The sequence below is a fragment of the Pygocentrus nattereri genome, chromosome 6 (genome assembly GCF_015220715.1).
Source record: "Pygocentrus nattereri isolate fPygNat1 chromosome 6, fPygNat1.pri, whole genome shotgun sequence".
NCBI classification, from domain to species: domain Eukaryota; kingdom Metazoa; phylum Chordata; class Actinopteri; order Characiformes; family Serrasalmidae; genus Pygocentrus; species Pygocentrus nattereri.
Genome location: NC_051216.1, coordinates 29,736,161 through 29,759,254, shown reverse-complemented (window position 1 = coordinate 29,759,254; position 23,094 = coordinate 29,736,161). Strand labels below are relative to the sequence as shown.

The 23,094-nt window shown below is 38.9% G+C and overlaps 1 protein-coding gene across 2 annotated transcripts in view; it reads left to right on the top strand.

Moving 5' to 3' along the window:
• lrp1bb (low density lipoprotein receptor-related protein 1Bb) overlaps nt 1–23,094 on the top strand; it is a 412,476-nt gene that overhangs the window by 285,719 nt on the left and 103,663 nt on the right. For both annotated transcript variants that reach the window (XM_037539357.1, XM_037539356.1), the window contains 9 exons: nt 641–775; nt 2,466–2,595; nt 5,931–6,057; nt 6,463–6,614; nt 6,945–7,069; nt 8,913–9,284; nt 13,088–13,277; nt 14,309–14,513; nt 22,002–22,194. In XM_037539357.1, coding sequence (XP_037395254.1) covers nt 641–775; nt 2,466–2,595; nt 5,931–6,057; nt 6,463–6,614; nt 6,945–7,069; nt 8,913–9,284; nt 13,088–13,277; nt 14,309–14,513; nt 22,002–22,194 — 1,629 coding nt within the window. The remainder of the gene's footprint in view (nt 1–640; nt 776–2,465; nt 2,596–5,930; nt 6,058–6,462; nt 6,615–6,944; nt 7,070–8,912; nt 9,285–13,087; nt 13,278–14,308; nt 14,514–22,001; nt 22,195–23,094) is intronic.

The window sequence follows — 23,094 nt, the reverse complement described above, 5'->3', positions numbered from 1 at the left end:
CACTTGTCCCCCATGCTCCCTTGCTCCCTCATCTACATTGCTTGCAGATCTGAGCTCAGTTCAGGTGAGCAGGAGGCTGAGCCCGAGCCCAGCTCAGCTCTTGACAGCTGATTACATCCGCATACTGTTTGCATGTCATTATGAGGCAGCTTGTTGGAGCGTGAAACGGATGGAGGCCTTCCAGCTGGCTGCCGTCACATGCAAGAGATCTGTTAGCTGGGTGGAAATTCCGCATTTACAGGAGAGTGCAAACAAACCAAACACTTCTACACTGCAGGCTCCAGGGCTGTGGCCATTGATAGGGCAAAAACGGCTAAGGTGGTTTGTTTGCTGCTGTCAAATTATGCATTCAGCCCCTGGTGATGACTTCTTAGTGCATGAGATCAGCATATTCAGTGTTTTATGATAATCACTGCTAATTGTAGGCTCTGAAATATGTCATCAGCATTGCAGGGAGTTTAAATACCGTGCTGAGATTACGCAAATGGTTCATTGAATAAATAACTCCTGCTTTGCCCAGGTATGGTATACCTGCCACTACATGCAATGGTGTTGTAAGGCATACAGGATATGGAGCATGAAAAGTAGCCTGTAGTCAGCGTTTTGGCTGTTGTTGTGAAATATGGCCTCCTGTCCACAGGCAATGACACAGTCTACTGGACAGACATGGGCCTGAACCGCATCTCCAGAGCCAAGAGGGACCAGACATGGAGAGAACACATTATTACCACTGGCATCAGCAGAGTGGAAGGCATTGCTGTGGACTGGATTGCTGGTCAGGAAAATGTCATTTTATGTTCAGGGTAGAATACTGTATGTCTTAACAATAGGCCTGTCACAGTTACTGCACAATTGCCTGATTGCAGTTATTTGAACTGGTCATAATTATTTAAACTGACTACGGTTGCTGTCCACAGGGCATTTAGCTATTAACTTTTAATCATATGTTTGATGCAGCAAATACAATGTGAATTGGGTGCAGTTTTATCAAAATCATGCATATAAAAGAAAGCAGCAAACACATTTATTGAGACTTAATTGAGACAAAGTTCTAACACATTTAAAAGGCGGCAATGGGTAATCATTTTTTATTGAAGCTTAAGCTCTGTCTGTTTTCAGGTGGGAGCTACTAAGTATATTGATAGTTAGGAAGCCAATTTGCTCACTTTAAGCATGCAATTTAGTAGGTGCATAGAATTAACAAAAAAGACAATTAAATTGTTAATTGCATTTATTTATAAAGCAATTTATTATCAGCTAAAAGTTTATAATTGTGGCAGACCTGGTTCCCATAGTGAGGAGTAGCAGTTCAAGGACTTAAATACTATTTGGACTGGGTTAGTTTCATATAGGGAGTGCAGTGATGTAATCATCATTACAGTAAGCAATTATATAATAATTCCACATTAAGTCATTTTCTTGCTATAAGCAGGTTATTTGGAGTTTGGAGTCACTGGTTTCCATTAAAAAAAGCTTTGTTGAAGATGTATAAAATGGCTCTATTAGGATGCTAGTACTCCAAAACTTTGTAGGTTTCAACCAAGTTGGAAGCTGTAGAAATGAATAAATGTTAGCTGTGTCCATAATTATAAAAAGAGCTGCATATGATTTTCTAAGCATTGGGGAAGCTGTATGACATTGAGATTTGAATTAAATTAACTACAATGCATCACAATCTTATTTACAATGTTCTGTGAAATATTTTAGAATACCTTCTGGTGTTTAATGTATAATATTTCAGTCTGCACTAAAGGTTATTATTGAATAAAATACCTGCATTTTAATATGACAAGTAAAACCAGCCAAAACATGCTATGGGAAAGGAGTTTTTTGCAGTATGGAAGAGCTCTGCAGCCCTCGTGCAAACGAAAGACAAACACACCCCCACACCCCCCCACATCCACCGCCGCCCCCATAGTTCGCCAGGTGATTATGATGTATAACTGTCCGACTAATGAAAGTGCTGATGACTCATTGCATTTAGGCTACTAAAGACATCTAGCTAAGTAAATGGTTATGAAAAAACTACTTAAAGCTATTACACATGGAACGTCTTAGTGTAAATCAAGTAGTCCCATCTGTATTTATACAAAGTTTAATTGTCCTATTCAGATTGGTCATAAACATTACAAATGTCCTGTGGCTACTTCTCATTACTTACCAATGTATGGAAAGGTTTGGGCAGTCCTGGTTAAATTATGTTCAATGCCCAATTACTGTTTATTTGCTGAATTTAACATAAAATATGGCCTGTGCAACAGTTATGGCACATTGTGTTCCCCACAGAGGATGTGTTAACTTATTTTCACTTAGAAAATCCATGAAACATTTCATTTGACCAGGGTTGTTCAAATGCCTGTCTGAATAGTGCTTTGCTTGCTACACTGATGCAGTTCTATCAGTGTAGTTCTACTGAGTGATACTCTGTCCTTTAACTGAAATTCATGTCGTTTTCCCCCACAAAGGAAATCTTTACTGGACAGACCACGGTCTCAATCTCATTGAAATTGCCCGTCTGAATGGCATGTACCGGTCAGTTGTGATCTCGGAGGGGCTGGACCAGCCTAGAGCTATCGCTGTGCATCCACAGAGAGGGTAGGTCATTGCACCAGAAAGCACTGATACGAAGATCACACTTTGATTTTCTCATAGGATTCATCATTACTGACCTAAAAGCAGCAGACAGGTACACAGTGTTTGCCCTTTGAATATGTTTCTCAGTTGACAGACATTTCCTGAAATTCAGTGCTCTGTTCAGTGAGCTGAACCCAGACTGAAATAAATAGTCTGTCAGGCTTCTGGTGTGGTCAAAACCTATTTTGCAAATATGCATCACCAGAAGTGAAATGGAAGCGTGCTTGTTTATGGTGTGCATAAGGCTAAAATAGCTTCATGATTTTACTGTCATCAGCTATTTTAAACATCCTGAAACTGACCTCCGGTAATGGTGCTTTATAGCTATTATGCTGTCAAGTTATCTAATCTACCAGGTGTGCCTCCAGTTTCAGACCCACATTGTGCCCCGTGGATCTAAATGAAGGTTGTTGCACTTATGTTAAGCAGTGCATAAAAGGAGTCAAACAGGGAGGTTGTGGTTTCCTCTGATGCTCTGATTTTCCTGTTTTCCTTCAATATTATGATTTTTTTTTCTACATGACATGAAAAGGACTGAGTTGTTTATACTCTGTGAAGTCACCCACAGAGAGAACCATTACAAAGGCATATCAAGGTTTTCCCTTTTTTCCTGTTAATAGCACATGGCAGAAATAACTGTGTTCTCAGTCTAGTCTGTTCCAAACACAACATAGGCAGATATATGAGAAACTAGAGATGGCAAAATTTTAGTTTTCTGATATGGATACCAAAACTTTGAGGATTGGGTCATACTGATACTGGACATTTTTTTATTTCCTGAACTATTAAATGAACAGTGTTGAGAGCAACATGGTGTACTGTAATATAATTACTTTTTCCTCTAACTCAGTTGAGTAACACAGTTTAAATGTGTCATTACATTATAGTTATTTACTTCATGAGAATATCATTACACTTACATTTACACTTACTCTATACAGATTATCTGTGCATGTTCTTGTGTATAATTTGTGGCTGTGGTACCTGCGACAGATGACAGCAGGACTTTGTGAACCCGCTCTGGACCATTTTAGTGGCTATCTAGGTTTCAAACAGCATCACCTGTCCATAGTTTTAATCAAGCATACCTGGCTGAGATCTCATTCAAAGGCAGAAATAGTGATAGGCCTTTTGAATATTTGTTTACTGAAATGACTGAAAACAACGTTTGGGTTTTTCTCTTGGTAAAGATTTGTATGAATTTCAGAGGATACTTAATTATTAAATAATAATAAGTAAATCTATGAGTATTAAGATTACTGGTAGCATGACATTAAGCATCAAAATAAATATTTTAAAATAGATAAATGATTACTAAGCATATGTTAATAAGTCACTGATTAATTATTACTCAGATATTAAGCAATATAAAAAGCATTAGATATTACTTAGTAACTGATTAAATACAGGCCTGATAGTTTTCAGGCGCCACGCCGGAATTCCGGCGTACCGACGTGTCTGCGAGGAAAAAAAAAAAAGGTTCTCCTAGTGCAGGGGTCGGCAACCTTTTTGACTCAGAGCCATAAAAGCAAAATTAAAACGACAACGACATCTCATTCTAGCGAAACGAAACTAAATAGCGGACGTTTGTGATATTCCGCCCGAACAAGTCTCAAGAATAATATACGTTAATTAAATTAATTATTTTCAAAAGCTGAGCCGCATCAGAGGGATCAAAGAGCCGCATGCTGCTCCGGAGCCGCGGGTGCCGACCCCTGGCCTCGTGATCTGACCATAGGATCTGACGCTTCTCTTGATCTGACATGCGCAGGTTTCACTGTAACCAACACCAAGGCCTAGCCTACTAGCCATTAAGCCAGTCAGAAACAGGGGGGCGGGACTTGCTTTGACCAAACAAATTGATAGATTCAGTAGGAAATCCCGGGAAATACACGTGCGAATTTTTTTCCACTGTCAACGCGAAACGTATAAACTCAGCCATGGAACACAACTATATTAAGCCTGTATTAAGGGGAAAATGGAACTGAATAGTACTTTTAGGGCTGTAGTATTATTTATGAGTTTGTTGCACTGTAACTGTTTCAAAATATTTAAAATAAATGCTGCATAGTTTGCTATTATATTTTTAAAAGAAATGAATGTGTCCTTGTTCATGTCATTTAGTCAATGGTTAGGCTACTAATCAATTCCTAGTTTTGGAGTATTGTTATTGCCACCTGCTGACCGTTCTTGTATGGCTGTAGTATCTGTAGTCTCCTATGCTATAGAAGCAATAAGGTATGTGACTAGTTAAAAACAGGTATGGATTCCTGAACAGGCCTGCTAGTCCCAAGAGTTCTGGTAATCTGCACAAGCTTCTGAAATATAGGCTTATATTGGGTTTGTTTATCTCATGTCTGAATGTTGTTCATATATTTCAACAAAATTCAACACAATCTATCATTGAAGGGACTAATTCAAAAGCAAAAATTCTTTGACAGTAATGAAGATCAGGGTTATACATAGACGTATATCTGCGCCCAGGGGCCAACAAGTTATGTCTTAAATGTGTCGCATACATAGCACCCCCACCCTGCTCCCACTATCCCAATTTTTCCCACTATCACCCCTGTAAATACTTGATAATTACTAATTGTCTACATTGTAAACTGGACCAGGACTATCACAAAAGTACTGGGTAGTTCTCATATTATTTTTCTTCATTGGCAGTGAAATACGCAGCAGCTAGTACACAGACAATGGTTAAGTAAGCGATAAGAAGCAGCTATCTGTGTACTAGCTATGCTAACTAAAGAGAGGTAACATGAGAAGTGACCTCATGTCCTATATGAAATAATGACCAAATAAACTAAGTTAACAGGGAACCTCAGTTAATAATTATTTAGTACTTAATTAGTTACTAAGTAATAAAATGCAAAGGGAGGCAACTAATTATAATAATGAGGAATCTATCACTTCTTAATAACAATGTTTACTTTATGATTCAATCTAAAGTATTAACAGATTATGTGGTTATCTTAGGTTGACTTAATGATGAATTAGCTTCCATTGCAAGTAAATAATGTTTTTTTCCATTTTGGAGATACAAGGTTCGGTTTTGACATCAACAATGTACAAACATGGTCGGCTGACTGATGTACCTCAATGAGTTTGAGTACCACTGATTTGAGTCCATTCAAAGGAAATAGGCTGATGATTGTATGGTTGAATAGGAATTTAGCCTTGACTGACGTTTCCTTAGTCACATAACTGCAAGAGTTATTTCATGGCAGGAAGTCTGAAAGTGGCTTAGCATAACCAGTTGTTGTCGTGGTCTTTCAACTCTCATTTAACAGCTACTTATTCTGGACTGAGTGGGGAAAGAGCCCTTGCATAGGCCGAGCACGGCTGGACGGCTCAGATCAAGTCACGCTTGTTAGTTCTGGTATCGCCTGGCCCAACGGGATCTCCATTGACTATGAGGTACTCTCTCTCTCTCTCGCTCTCTCTCTCTCTCTCTCTCGCTCTCTCTCTCTCTCTCGCTCTCCCTTCTCTCTCTCTCTCTCTCTCTCTCTCTCTCGCTCTCTCTTCTCTCTCTCTCTCTCTCTCTCTCGCTCTCTCTCTCTCTCTCGCTCTCTCTCTCTCTCTCGCTCTCTCTTCTCTCGCTCTCTCTCTCTCTCTCTCTCTCTTCTCTCTCTCTCTCTCTCTCTCTCTCTCTCTCTCTCTCACTTGCTCTCTTTCTCATCCTCCCTGATCCTCTGGCCCTGATGCAGCCATACTGCCTATATACCCCAGTCCTACTCCCCATCGCTCTTCTCCTGCTGCTGATAAAATGGTCCCGTGCAAAAAAGTAGACGCGCTGATGTGCATTTTCAAATTGCTTTTCAGGAAAATAGATTATATTGGTGTGACGCCCGAACCGACAAGATAGAGAGGATCAACCTTGAGACTGGGGAGAGCCGGGAGATTGTACTGTCAGCCGCCAACGTGGACCTGTTCTCCGTGGCTGTGTTCGGGGCTTACATCTACTGGTCTGACAGGTAATTTATTATTTTACTAAATGCTGTGCTTTCCAAAGTGGCCCACAAAGCCCAGCTGCTACAGTCTCAGAGGATTAACCCCTTCCACACAAGGGCACTACAAGACCTGGCATAAGCCTCTGTCATTCCCTAGGAACATCTCTGACTTTATGTAAATTGCATGTACTGTAACTAAATGTCATTGTCAAGGTGAGCTTTTCTCTGATAGTGTGCTTGAAGCATCTGGCTTGTGTATTCAAATGAGCTTTGCTGCTTTTAATTAGATAAGTGCCATTGATTACACTGATACCAGCCTCTGCTCTCTGTTTCCCCCGGTGTTGACTGTGGCAGAGCTCATGCCAATGGTTCCATCCGCCGCGGGCTCAAAAATGATGCCACTGAGGCTGTGACGATGAGGAGTGGTTTGGGAGTGAACCTGAAGGACGTGAAAGTCTTTAATAGAGGCCGGGAGAAAGGTTGAGGTTTCAACTTAATGATCTTATTATTTTGTATCACTGGTGCTTTTTAGGTGGCTCTTCGTTTTTATTTTATTTTTTTAAAGAATATCAAGTTTACACCATATGTCCTAATGTTTATAGACACCTGCTTATTCATCCTTACTTCAGAAATCAAGGGTAGTAATGGGGAGTTTGTCCCCATTAACAGTAACAGCAACAGCCTCTGCTCTCCTGGGAAAGCTTTATGCTGGATGTTGAAATGTTGCTCTTAGGATTTGCATTAGTGAGGTCAGGTACTGATGTTGGATGACTAGCTCTGGATCACAAACCCCACTCTAGCTCATACTATATTGGATGGTATTCCATCACTCCAGGACACATTTATTGCAGAGTAATGACTGACAGGTCCTCAGTCAGTCACAAACGTTTTTTAGTGGCATTTCCTCTGTCGAGCGAAGGAAAATCTCCTAGACAAACATGCAGTGACAATGGAGCTGGCAATAAATTCGTCAGAATTATTAAGCTAATACAGATGACAGTGTTGCCCTGAGCAGCAAATAATTCAGACAAGCTGTTTTTATTTCATTCCCGAAGCTGGAACTACATGGAAGACCATACTCACAGCTCAATGGCAAAACAGGCAGACTTATGCTGAGTCTCAGCTAAACTTTCTCTGGGTTACTGTATTTACTAGCACTAATTTTAATGAATGTCTAACAATAATGTTACAGAACAATGTTACGATCAGTTAGTGAGTTTAATTAGCATTTAATAACTTAGCTGCTGATGGCTCCCAGTGATTAAAAAACATTCTGTTAACATTATTATTTTTGCATTTATACACCTCCTTTGCAGTGTTTTAGACCTTGTTTACAAGATGAGCCTTTCTGAGCATCTAGTGTTGCAATGTTAGTGCTAGCTTAGGTGTTAGCTCATATGTGTTGCTCCAGACTCATCCTTATTAGACATGAAATGTCCAGTTAATTAAAGAAACATAGAGCTAGCTTATCCAAAGTCACTCAAGTCAAAGAAAACAATGAATTATATTTTTCCAAGTCTCTTGGGATTTCCACCTGCTATCATGAGAGACATACCCAAATAAAAAAATAAGTCTGCTGTACTGAAAACAGGAAAGATCTGAAATTACTTTATTTATTTCTTTGATGGTTCCATGTATTTAACTTTTTTGGATGATTTCATATGTTCAGTTTTTTTTGATGATTGCATGTATTCAAATTGGATCTTTGAGTTGAGTGATACTGGTTTGGAGGTCTAGTTTGGCCCTGGCCACTGGTTTAGTGGAGTGGTGACCTTAAACTCACGTGTGGCTGGTCCAGAGTGTCCCTTTCGATTGACAGTGCTATTCTATAGAGATAATGCAAGCGATTGAATGTACTGAAGGGTGTCTGGATACATTTGAACATATAGATGTTGTTTTACTCAAATCAGCTTTCAGTAGTGGCATAAAAATAGATCATGGTGCATCAACCTGACAACGTTTTGAAATGTTATGATCGATTTTAATTTAATAATAGTTGTCTTGATTTTACTGGAAAGGCCCCATTAAATATAATATGCTAAGAATGTAAAGCTTGGTATGTTGTTGTCATTGTCACATTCTAGTATGGTGTAAATTGTCTCTCCAGTTACATTTGGCTATATAAAAAAAATAATAATAAAAATAATTGAGTTGAACAATTTCATGAATCACTGAATTATCTACTAAAGAATTGAACTCATATTTAGTTGTCATGAGGACAGCTATTTACATCTCTTGCTTTAAGTGATAGGCTTTATTTTTATTGCTATACTGCCATCAGTCCTTGTATGTGATGTTAAGACATCTTATTGTGTCCTCTAGGCACAAACCCATGTGCTAGGAGTAATGGCGGGTGTCAGCAGCTCTGTTTTCACCTGGGCAGCGGAAGAAGGACTTGCTCATGTGCTCATGGCTACCTAGCGGAGGACGGATTTGCCTGCCAGAGATACGAGGGCTACTTGCTTTACTCTGAGAGAACCATCCTGAAAAGCATCCACCTCTCAGATGAGAGTGACCTCAACTCTCCCCTCCAGCCCTTTGAGAACCCTGACTTCTTCAAGAATGTCATTGCGCTTGCCTTTGACTACAGGCAGAACATCGCAGACCACAACCGCATTTTCTTCAGCGACATCCATTATGGGAATATACAAATGATTAATGATGACTGGACTGAACGGCAGATCATAGTTGACAGTGAGTTCAACATTCTTTACTTGTCTTCATGCATGCTTGGTGAAGCTGACGTGTTCTGGGGCTGACATTTGAAAATGTCTGCTAATTAGGGCACTTATCGCAGCCTATGAGCTGGAGTTGTTGTTGGCTAGACATGAAATCTTGGGTCCCCAAAGAATAGCTCAAGCTCAAGCTCATGGTTGGGCAGGTTGGATGCAAGGAGGCATTTGTTTTCATCGTGATGTGGAGTTGTCAATGCAGTGATCCGCATGTTGTTAAATGTTCTGCTGCTGTACCCATTCCAAGCTCTTAGCAACCATTTGTGAAAAGCCATTTGCTGGAAACCAAGTACCAAGTAGCACGGCCCATGATGTATTGCTTGGTCCCGCTGCATACTACACCCAGTAAGAGTGTTATAATGACCACCTCCATTTTTCTCCAGCTAAATGGTAGCAATTTAACTGTCAAAAATGATGTTTAAAACATTGCATCTCTCTCCTTGCTCCCACTATTGATGGATTAAAATCGCTTGTCTCATTTCCACCCTCCCCAAAACTATAGGATAAATAAGGAGGGGAGAGGGGTAATACATTTTAAGATCCTCACTGTCATGGTTATTGATTTCTCTATGTGATATAAACAGCCCAGGAGGCCTTTTGGTAGCAATCAATATCTGTATCTGATTGTGGCACACAATGAAAAGGTTCAGTGTCTAATGGTGCTTTATTACCAATTATTGATCTAAAGAGCGGATTGTTGCATGCATTCTCATTTGCATGCAAAGCCATCGTTTATCCAATGGCAACCTGGATGAGGTCTATAACATGAACTCTGTAAGCCCCACTTTTTCAAATGGACAAAAAGTTCTCATTAACCTTGAGCGATTCGCACTGTTGCTTTCAGTTCCAGCAGCTGCACAGAAATAGGCTCTGGTGATGATGTAGTACAGTTTCCAAGAGATCTATCACCTTTATCCACATGCACAAAAAAATCATTTTGTTCTTGTTTGTTGACAGGCTGTAAATAAAAGAATTCTCAGAAAGCTGTTATAAGACATTCCACCATTCTGTGCCAGACAATTAATGAAGGTCTGCCTCTTTATGTCATCTGTTTCTATTCAAACCAAACATTGACTTAGCACTTGACTTAAAGATCAACAAAGTCAAAATGAAAGTCGGTCCTACTCAGCATTCAGCATATGATGAAAATATGTTCTCTATGCTCTAAATAAAGTGAGAAATAAAGTCGGGGCGGCTAAAAATTTAAATGAACCTGCTGCGTAACTCAGTTTAGTTAAAAATTGTTACACTTACATTTTTAGATTTGCGAGTCTATAAAATTCAGTTTAAGTTGAGCTTACTCAGAAAAAAGAGCTTAAACTGAAATTGCTTGAACTTTTTTACAATTTTTACTCAGTTCTTCCTCCCCATTTTAGCCATTGCCAATTCCCTTCAATAGGCTGCACCTCCCCTTATCACTGAGTTCTCCCACCGTAGGAGGGTGAGGGCTTCTACTTCTCAGGCTTCTGACTACAGAGGGCTGAGGCATTGCTCTAAGACTAAAAACTAAAATATATAAACAAAAACATTCTGACTACTGTGTTCTAGTTAATGTGTTCATTTAAACAAATAACTGTTCTTTTATTTAAGGGTCCATATCATGGAAAATCAAATATTCCTCATTTTTTCAAATATGACTTTGATGTAGTGTGTGAACGTTGTTGAAGTTTTAGAACATACCATTCCCTCCACAGTCTATACAAATCTAAACATGTCAGGTTATTATTTGTTATTTTTAAGAAAAGGGGAACTTTTAATCAAACTAAGTTGATTAAAAAAAACTGTGCAGAATGTTAAACTGTGGGCATATTATTCCGTAATTATTATAAATTATTTTGTGACTGCTATGAAAGTGAAATGTAATTATGATAGTGAGGAATGGAAGCCTGAACTTGCTGACTGAGTTTAAAGGGTTAATTGAGACTGGGCTCTGATTCTTTCATATTAATATTCTAAGCATGTTGCATGTCTTAGCAACATGTTTTTAACCATTACTGCTGTGTCATAGTGGTCAAGTGCTTAATCAGTTGTTTAATTACATTGTGTGTTTACAATGGATTACACTTTCCAGTATGTTTTAGGGAAGAGGGGAAGAAACAAACAACAACAAATTAAAAAATAGCAAATGGAAAACCAAGGTTAGCGACAATTAGCAACAGCACGGCTTGTCAACATGCGTAAAATGCATAATTATTCAGCTGTGAAAAGTGTGGGTTTTCTTCCCTAGTGTTTACTAGTCCGCCACGATTGGCCTGGGCTCAGTGTTCACTCTGAGATGAAATCTTCTGGTTTTAACACAGTGCTGTAGCCATTGTGTTATGTAATTTAGCTTTTTTCTGTACTTACATCTTTCTTAAATTGAGCGGCTCAACTGGCTGTAGTATCGACTACTTGTTGAAAATAGCTGATGGAGAGCTACCTTGCTTTGATAATGCCTCCCCTCCTGAGCTGTGCACTCCTCTCTGGAGATGAAAGGTACACATGCGCGTGTGTGAACGCTCACACATATTCACACAGTGGGAGGAAAAGGGAGAGAGAAAGACTCTTCCTGTCATTGGGAGAGGGCGAAGATGTTAATCATCCATATTCCCTTAATTTATCCACACATACCCTATTAATTACTCCCTGGCCTCTCCAACTATTTCCAGAGAAGCATGCTGTCAGGCATCTTCTATTATGAGCAACTAATTAGTGATCGACTGCTGTAGATAGATCTTAAAACATTCATTTAAAATCTCTTAAAGGGACAGTTCATCATTTGCCAGTTAAGCCCCTCTGCTGTTTACGTACAAAGTAGTAATATATGTAATAGCTGAATCCTCTCCATACGTTTCTAATTTGGGAGTGGTTAGAAGCCTTGACAACTATATATATTGTTGAGGCTACTGTGTAATTTTCTGTTTATATACATATACATTTCACATAAACCTATGCATAAATGTATATTTGGTACATATCCACTCTCTTAAGGACTTAAATCTTGTGTACATACTGTAAATTTCTCTATATTGTCTTAAATTATTAGTAAAGTGTTTATTTTTACATAATGTAACTACTGCAATTTCCCCCTGGGATCAATAAAGGAATCTGAATCTTCTTTTAATACATTTTTTCTTTTTTTTTTTGGGACATGTGCCATCAGTTTTTCAAAGAAATCTACAGAAATATTTTTTCCACTCCTCCAAAATTCAGTCTTAGAAGTTGGTAACATTTTTTGCTTCTAGTAATTCAAGTAATCCCAAACACATTCAGTGATGTTGAGGTCTGGACTCTGGGATGGTCAGTCCATTGTTCTGAGAACACCAGTAGCTTCTTTGTTTGATTAGCAAATTTTCTTCTTTTTTTTTGTCTATTTTCCAACTCATAGTGTTGAGCTGTCTTCTCACAGTGGGAATATGGACCTGTGAATTTTTCTAATCTAATGCAAGAGTGGAGCTTGATTTTTTACAGTTTCTTAAAGATAAAATGTTTAAGTTTTGTTTTTTTCTGAAGGTGACCATTTTGGAGGTCTGCCAGGTCTTGTGTGGTGCAAATGAAAGGTGGTCTGAATTTTTGCACAGTATTATATGTTGTAATGTCTTGGTAGGCTGTGGTATAGTGTGTGTTTTATGAGCACCAGTGAACATTCCAGTTTCTTACCTTAAGATTCTTTGGTGCAGTGAATTGTTCAGTTGTTTCTTTTTGATATTTCCAGTGTTCAGTTTAGTTCAGGACCCGAAAAGGTGTTTATTAATTGATGTATTCCTGGTGTCTACCTTTACACAGATGTGGGTTCTGTGGAGGGTCTGGCTTACCACCGTGCCTGGGACACACTGTACTGGACCAGCTCCACCACATCCAGCATCAGCAGACACACAGTGGACCAGAGCAGACATGGCGCCTTCAACAGGCAGGCTGTAGTGACCATGTCTGAAGATGACCATCCACATGTCCTTGCCCTGGATGAGTGTCAAAGGTCAGTGATGTTGTGTATATATATTTTTTCTGCCCAAATGTCTTAATATCTTAAAATCTTAACAGCAACTACAAACCACCTGCTTTCTACTACAACTACTATGACTTATGATCATCTTCATCATTATTATTATTCAAAATCTCATATTAACATGAGACTATAAAAGATGACCTTTCTTATTTAACAGATGGTTTACCATAAGTTCTTGAATGCTCCTCAGGGTGCCTCTGAGCAGACCTCACAGGGCCAGATAATCAGGCATTGGTCACATAATATGACATTATGTATATAAAGCACAAGGACAGGCTGGGGAGTTGTGCACTAAGTGAATTAGTCCTTCACTGGTTTTGGGCAACACAAGTTCCATCAGTAGCAGAGAGGCTTCATTCCCTAAAATATTGCACATATGTTGGACAGTAAATGCATAAAACATTTGGAGGAAGAGAAACACAATTTAATTGCTTTGACCTCTTCAAATGAAGAGGGCATTATATGGAATATCTGTGAGTGCTACAGAATCAGCAATAGAGTAATATATAAATAAAACACAGACTCAGACTGCGGACATACAGCCAGTATCCTCCAGTAGTAATGCAAAAATACTGATACTGGTATTCAGAGGATGTGTTGACCCTGAGTTCATTGACTAAATTAAACTCTGAACCACTGAGAGTGTGTCCTTAGTTGGTAATTTGGCACATTTTCATATGAACTACACACTGCTGTTAATTAGGTTCTAACCTGAAATGATTAATTGGCTCACAGCTTCATACGTTCCACTAATTTTCTATTAGTTTGTGGAAGTTGGGCTTTTGTCAAAGGGCTGCTTGGAAAGGAGGCTGTGAAAATCGCTGTATTCACAGTTCTGAGAGAATTTCAGATCTCCCCATGATATTGCATATGCTTTGTAACTCTACTGAGAGTTTGAAGCCATCCAGACCCTAATTATTGATTTTGCATCTACAAAATCTATTAATGTACTTATTAGAACTGATGTTGCTTTGATACTTTGTTTCTGTTCAAATTTGCAGCCTAATGTTCTGGACTAACTGGAATGAGCAGCGGCCGAGCATCATGCGTTCCACACTGGCTGGGAACAATATCAAAGTTGTCATTAGCACAGATGTGTTCACTCCTAATGGACTCACTATTGACCACAAAGCCGAGAAGCTCTACTTCTCTGATGGGAGCCTGGGCAAAATTGAACGATGTGAATATGATGGTTCCAACAGGCATGTGAGTACGACTCCTCTTCTGTTCATACCGTTTCCCGCTGAGAAGCTTGTTATGTAATAAGGAAAGCCTTTTGGGCTTTTCTTTTTCTTTGGGTTCAGTAGGAATCATCAATGTGTGTATTAAAAATTGTGGGTTATTTCTGATCCTAGAAGTTAAGGATACACCACTGTAGTATGTGGATATAGGTATTGGCGCTAACCTCATTAAATGGACCAGGTATTGGCTAGACATGATCCACATTGAGTTCTGCTTCAGCAGTAAATCAATAGTGGTTTGTTTTTTACTAAATAGCTTTGAAAGTATTTGAACAACATTTTTTAAACCAATGAGTTTTCTAGCCTAAATTCATAAAAATGTATGCATCAAATTAAGCATGATTAGTGAGAAGAGGCTGTGACAAACATTGCAGTAGTGGGTGATATATACTGGTTTATCTAATACATGGTTTAAAATGGTTCTGAAGATATGAGTTTAGTCATTACCTTTAAACCTTTATCCCACAAATAAGAGCACATAACACAATATACATGCCTTTCTCTCTTCTCTAATTCTCTCGCCTCCATGTAGTGAGTTGCAGCCTGAAGTAAGGCCAATTTGTTGTTGAAGGAGCAGATATATATATAGATATAACAAGTTAATGAGTTAAAGGGGGAACAAAGTGGAAGGAAAAGCCAGTTTCTTGAAGTTAGCCATTAGCCTTTAGTCTTGCATTAGTCTAGCCACCTTTTTTGTGTGCACTGCCTATGGTGCTCCTCACTCAGACAGCTGCTTCAGGCGACACTGCAGTCTCCTGGTTATAGCTGCAAGCTTCTCAGCTAACACTGATGACTGAATAACTGTAATATTTCCCAAATTCCTGCAGTGTTTGAAGATTGTAAATGAAAGCTTGAGTTTAAGAGATGCACAAATGATAAAATGGGAAGTTTGGATGCAAAACAACATTTAGTTTTTCCATGTTTAGAGAAGCAACTGTGTTCTTACATGCCCTCACCTTTATCTCAGTAGATTTAGATCTGTCTATATATTGTTCAGTTTTCAGATTTTTTAAAAAAGTTTTAAAATATTTTAGATTTACTTCAAGTAGTTAAATACAGTTCTTATTAAAAATAAAGGGACATCCCAGAATAATACACCACAATCTACAAAATTAGTTTTACTTACAAATCCAAAATTGTTTTACTTGAAAAATACATTTAGAAAAAATACTATTACATGATGTAAACAGAAACTGTCAGAAATCCTAATTATTCCGTGATATGAATTTTCGACCATATCGGCTAACAGCTAATCTATAGTATGTTTTTGATGAATCTGTGCATAAAAACAGCTGTTTTGAATTTACTTGTTGAAGTAATTTGGAAGACTATGTTGAACTGTACTTTAACCTAGCTGACTCTGACTGTGACCTTTTAACATGCTTCAAGATAGTGCTTCATTACTGTAGTACTAGTGGGCACATAAAATAATGTAGGTGTGAATTCTGTGACTTAAACAAACCACTCATTAATAAAAAAAACTTCTGATAAAAAAAAGGTTTTTTATTGTACAAAATCTGTTTTCAGTTTGTTTTGTTGTCCGATTGCTGTCAATATTTACAGATAATATTGTTACGGGAATATAAGAGGGTGATCAAAAGCAAGTTCAACTTGAACCTGTTTAGTGACATAAAATGTCCATGTTTCCCACTTTCCCTCTGTTTGGTACTGATCAGAGATCAGAGAGTATTGGGAGAGAAAAAAATGCAAACAGTGCTCTATTATTACATAAAAAGTATATAGAAAGTGTTATTGCCATTGACTTTCAAGTGTATTGTGGTGACTTTCAGTTCTGTGGTGAAATGAGAAAATAATTATTCATTAATTATCTGCTCTTAAAAAAAGCTAGTACCGTTTTGCATAAATGTGGATTCTTTTCCTGCCTCTTGGGGATTCGAATATACAGACTTCTCTCGTGCTTCGTGTTGCATGTTGGCATCAAAGCCCACTGATATTAAAAGGATCAGAAAGTCGAGATGATAGTGTCTTAATGACCACACAAAGGAGTGCACCTACTCATTAACATTCAGTGATGTGCTGACCTGTTACCTGTGCTCAAGATCAATTTAATTGTGGTTAATTATCCCTTTCGAGAAAACAAGGAACTTTTTGGAATACGCACAGTCCTTCCGGCTCAGCCTGCAAAAGCCTGCAGGCTGCGTAGTAATCCTCCCTATAGCAATTTCACTTGGCTTCAGATTTCAATTTGTGCTTGGCATGACCTCTGTAAGTCGGGTCCTCAGCCCACCTCAATTAGTTACACATGAGTTGGCTTGGCCAGGTCATACCACTCAAGTGTCTTACCCTTCATCCCCCCCAAGGCACCCTTCCAAAGCCTGCAGCTGCTAATGAAGGCTTACTTTAAGACCCCTACAGAACCAACCTGTCAGCCAGCCAATTAAAATGTGAAAAATTAAGTAAAACTGATTGTCAACACAGCTGTGGGATACTGGCACTGCAGCTGGAATTGGCCTCCTGTCGTGAATGGAGGGCACAGTCTGGTGACACTTAAGCATGAACCTTTAGGACCAGCAAGCATAGCTAATCTCACCCCAGGCTGAGGGCTGCTCAAATCACTGAACAGCTAGCTTATAGTAGACTCAAACAGCTTCTCTATTTGGTGCTATTTTACTACCTGAATGGATAGCTTTCACTGGACTCAAGTAGCTTCTTCATTTGTTGCAAATACCTGAATGGATATCTTAAGTGGGCTCAAACAGCATGGTCAAAACAGCCTATGCACATAAAGAGAAAGCAAATAAAATATCCTTAATTCAGTTTTTAAGTAATAAACAAAGTCATTGAGGGATTTAGAGAGAAACCAGTCCCCAGACTGTAGGCCTGCCTGTCACTGACTCAGTGACTGACTTACTGATATCATTGTTTAATGACTGGTTGCATTGCGGAAACGTGCCTGCGTAATCCAATATATTTCTGGCCATCTCTACCAGTGTGTTAACCAATAATGAACGAAAGGCAGAAATGCAGTAAAACACATTCTGGGTCTTATGAAAACCTAATAACGAGTAAAATAACAGCACTGCATGCTTGCATTTTAGCTACAGCTGTCTGACTTCTTTTATCTTGCTGTATAAGCAGCCTTATTGAGCAAATGTTTGATTGTTTCAGGTACAGTCAGTAATCACTAATAAATGACCAATAAGTACCAGAATGTAACCTAAAGTATAATTTGATGTGTTGATTTTTAGAATTACCACTTCATAATGTTAGGTTTATTTCCTAGTGTAACATTAGCTGACTTGGAAGCTATGCTAATGTTAGCACCATTCAGATATATGGTAGTAGCTAGAGAATGAAGAGAATTGTTTTTACACGACTCCAGTAGCCATTAGTGTGTTTGTGTAAGTAGAAATCATCTTAGGCCCTGTCTACAGATATCTGGATATCTTAGAAAATGTTTGCCCTTCCATCCACTCAAAAACAGCATTTTCAGTGACTGAAAACAGAGGTGATGTGGAGTGAAAGTAAACAGCACTTTTATTGAACAGTTATTTCAGTAATTTTCTGACTGTCGATCCTAAAAAAAGATGCAAGTAAATAGAGCTGGCCAAAAATGTTATCATGATGAACAAAATTCATATCGTTCGATATTTATACATGTCGCAATAAATGTCTGAAATTTGAAGGCAGATTTTTGATCCCGAGTGGGTAATTGTGGTTTCAAACTATACTTTATGCTCAGAACACGACAAACACTCACAAACAGTGGAACATTTCACAAGTCTGTCATGGGACAGTGGGAGAAAGTGTCCGATTAAGTGTTTTTATCAGCTGGAAAAGCACGGCTGCAATTTTTGTAGTAGTCGTAATTTAAGAAGGAAAAGATTAGTTTTAGCTGTCTGGTGAGTGCTCGGCTGTCTCTTTTAGATGCTAAGCAAGTGGCCACAGTGTTAAACATTGCAGTATAGCAGAAGTCTGGATCTATATTATATGGTAGTAGTTCAAGGGGTGAACCGCAATATATCTGACGCCCGCTGTGTAAAAGTCTCACACCAGACAAACGGAGTCCTCTTTTTAGCTACGTTTAAACTGGAAGCGGTGCTTTTGTGCCTTATTTGATCTACAGTCTCATCAATTCGCCATGTTGTGCGAGTGACAGAGCGCTGCTAAAAGTTAGCCAGCTGCTAAAAACAGCTAGCCTGGAAAGAGAGCATTATCCCGCTTTCCAATGCCCCACAGCTTCCTCAGTTTCCTTTTGTTTAAATCAGGGCTGATACTAACATGAACCCACCTCTTTCTTTCACTTTCATTGCTTGGGAATGCACTAATACTAAAATATGACTGAGTTGTGTGGTGTGGACGTGATTTAATGCTGCTAAAGCTTGTTAGGATGTACAGAAAGAAGTGAGTTCACTGTTAAATAGCCATTCTTAGAGCTTGGTATTTTTAAATGAAAGACTAAGTGAAATACAAAAGATGTAATAAAATTCTGTATTTTTTTTTTGAGAAAAAATAAGTTATTGTTTGGTATGCGATCAGCTCTAAGTGATGAACTTTTGCAGTTTCTCATTTGTATTTTCTCAAAAATGCTTCAATAAAACTTGCGATTTCAGGTACATTTTCAAAAGAGCTTTCAAAAAGGTATACAGATTGTCATTAACCTGTCCAAGCAGTGAAATTCAGGTACACATTTAAAGTGGAATTCCAATTCAGTTGTTAATAGTAAACAAAGTAGGTCAGATTAATCTGTAGTGAATCTGTAGTGTACTGTGTGCCCTTATAGAACAACTTACCAACTCAAAATTGTTCACAGTGACATAGACACAAAGTTATATGAAGTGGTTACAGATATGCTGGCAGATGCCCGTGGTATTGTTTCCACTTGTTAGGTTTTGACCCTGCAGATTTTTTTTGTTCTTCGTCATTTAGGAAGGCGTTGTAAGACAAAATAGTTCACAGATATGCCACTGTTTTACTGTTATGAACATTACTTATAAAAACTCAGAAGCCAGCTCTAGGTTCACTGGTGGTTCTGGATAGTAAATAAATGACTATAATTGTGTTAAACCATGGATCACCAATCTTATCCTGAAAGGTCTGGTGTGCTTGCAGGTTTTCATTCCGGTCAAGCAGAAGCACAACTGTTTCACTGTTTCACTGTTTAATCAGTTGGTTTCTCTTCTTCAAACGCTTTATACGTGGTGAGGTCCTACTTGGTAAGCATTAAACCTGCAGCTACACGGCCCTTTGTGGATAAGATCCGTGACCTCTGTGTTAGACATACAGCAACAACCCTTGATACCACCACTGTAAAGAAATGGTATGTTTCTCACATCAAGCCGCTCTGAATGACATTCTTTACACCTCAACAACTCAAACTTGCACATTTTCTGGAAAAAAGTGATATATATATTATAGCCCTTTAACTGGGGAAAAAAGTTGGGATTCAAAATCTCTGGTCATGTGTATAAATAAGAAAAAAAAAACAATTTGATTGTAGTCAAAGTTCTTACTTTTAACAATGATATGTCTTCTTTCACTTAGGATCATAAACAGGGCATGAGTAAACACACGTCGGGTTATTGTAGGTAACCAAAGACTGTATTTGACAACTCATGTAGTACATAAACAGAGGTAATTGGTGTTGGAGTAGAAAGCTTGCACTCCCAAATTTAATTTCTAGCCAATATGCTCCATCAAAAACCATCTGGCACACTCCCCATCTTCCCTTCTCTGATCGCCAGTTGTTGTTTGCTCAAGCTGGGCTCTCTTAATCAACACCTGTCCTATTAATCCCGCCATGGTGGCAGGGCTAATGTGATCACGACTACAAGCGTGTTCCTGTTAATGGCTGAGGCTGCGGAGCCGCGGGACATCCTCCTGCCCCCAGCCCAGGAACTCCCACAAGGATGCGCGTGATGCATATCTGTGTCCGTCGCCATGACACCTGCATTAACACTCACAGGATCTGGGCTAAACTGGCTGCTGGGGGACTCCGTACAGTACATGTCCTCTACCCACACATTAGTTTTAGCCTCCTCAAACACACTTTCCACCAGCCTTCAGTGTGGGCTTTTTCTGTTCTGCTCATATGAGACAAATAGTAGCTTATGTTGGTGTGATATTTATTTTTTGTGTGTTTTTGCACATGGAACACAAAGTATAGTACGTCTGTATAGCTAACATGAAAGCATTTGTTATGGTAACAAAATTGAAAGGAAATTGAAAAACCAAGGGTCAAATAAAGCATTTTGGCTCAAATAGGACACATTCCACGCATCTTATGTAAGCAGTTTATGCGACACATATGAAAAAATACAAAATGTTTTTCTTCTTTTCAAACATACACATTTGAAGGAGGTTTGAAAGGCAGATGTGTCTCAAAATCATGTTGCTGAGATGCTTCCTATAACAATAACAGCAAACATACCAGCAAACTAGAGGCACAGGCATTGAACATAAGCTGAAAGAATGTTCACCTTCAGAATAACAGTAGTCTAGGGCCAGATCGATACTTAGTGCTCTAAAATGTCAGAGGCCACTTTCATTCAATTTCTAGTCAAAAGTGGCAGGACGTTTCTGGCAGAAAGAAAGTGGAAAACAAGAGTTCATAAACTAAATTCCAAGAATTATTAAAAGATGATAATGAAAATGGGACACCTTACAACTGTACTAAACCTGGTAAACCACTGTGCGTCTGAAAGGATGTGTATCTGTCAGGACCTTGTCAGGGGTGTCCAATTTCGTTCAGAAAGGATTTCATTCCAACAAAGCAGGAGCATGTGTTCAGTTGTTTGAAGTCTGAGACCAATTGAGTTTACAAGTAATATCAAATGTGCTCCTGCTTGTTTGAGATGAAAACCTTTAATCTCATTGGCCCATCGTGGATGAGACAGCACACTCCTGAAGAAGTTGGTTTTCAAAATAGAGGACACTGGGGTCACAGGGCACACTGTAGAAAACAGACATCAATAGGAAAGCAAACCAAATCCCAGACAATTTTTCCAATCTATAAGTCCTAATTAGACATGTTTTTTAGGTCCTAAAATGAGGATATGTCTTGAAAAAAGGAAACATATGGTCACTTTACAGTAGTCAAAAAATGCCAGACCTCAGCATTGTTTAATTTTTTTGGGATTGTGAGGAACAGTAAATGCAACCAACTTCTGACGCGTACTTTGAGATATGGAAAAATTTCCCTGCAGATTTCTTAGAGAAACTGCTTGCAAACCTCCTGAAAATATACATATACATTCATTGAACATTTGATCTTCTTCCTGGGCTTGTTGATAACTGCACTTTCAACATATCTCCTCCCATGCATAACCAAGTTAGTAGATGGCCAAATGCACAGGCTGCATGAATAGCTACAGCCATAGTTAATTGAACATTAATTTCAGATGTGTTGTGAGTGCATGTAGCTGCCACATGAAAGCGCTACATCTTCTCAAATGGGCACATATGACCCAGAATTTCTTCATTGTGATTGCAGGTTATTGTAAGATCAGGCCCAGGGACATTTTTCGGCCTGGCTATTCACGGAAACTACATCTTCTGGTCTGACTGGGCACGGCGGGCTGTACTCCGAGCCAACAAGTTTACAGGTGGAGACACAAAAGTGCTGCGAGCTGACATACCCCACCAGCCTATGGGCATCATCGCAGTAGCCAAGGACACAAATAACTGTAAGTATTCTCAATAAGTAATCCCATTTAACTGGAAATTTAAGGTGCATTAAATGCACATTAAGTCAGTGACATTTCAGCAGCCGGCCTTTGAACGTGACGTATTTCAGCTCCATGGTTTTGTAAAGCACTTTCAGCTGGGTATTATCCAATACTGATGGCTCTTTAGATCTGTTTGGAACAGTGGGAATGATAAATTAGAGTGTTCTTATTTTGCTGGGAAGAAAACTTAAGCAGGAGATGTAATTAATAAAAAAGTATCCTTGAGTCGCCAAAGGACGCCTCTGAACTGTCGCAAATGTGAAAAGTAGGACGTTGGGAAATGGGTTTAAGAGGCTCCCGGCGGCTCATGTTTGCGAGCCTGCTGCGAGGGACTTTCACTCCTCATTTATTTCATCATGGCAAATGATTGCAGCTGACTGCCATCGAACATTCTTGCCAAAGGAAAAGTAACAGTCATCAATGCTGGGGAGGCAGGGCTGTTAATAGACAGGTTACCAATGTGCTGCTATTTTTAAAAACAGTGTGTATGTGTCTTGATTTTAAGCACAGTAGGTTTCCATCTTGAGAATCATCTCAGATGTTTTTTGGTTTTTCTTTTTTGTTTTTTTGGAATTTGTGCATTTACTGTAATAAGATGAGAAGCTGGCCATGGTGTTAAAACTCATTTCCATAATCATGCAGTCATTGTGCAGTGAATTATTGATGCCGCAATCATAGGTGTGGGGTTTATTCAGCCCACAGAGGTTCAGCTGCCATAAGTCCTTACTGTGATAGCACTCGTTATTCCTGCAAGAGAGAAATCAGAGGAACTGAAGCAGACAGTGCAAGAATTTAGCAGAAGAAGAGAAACGGTCTTGTATTGTCTTGGTTCAAATAATTCCATTCCTGTTTTCTGCA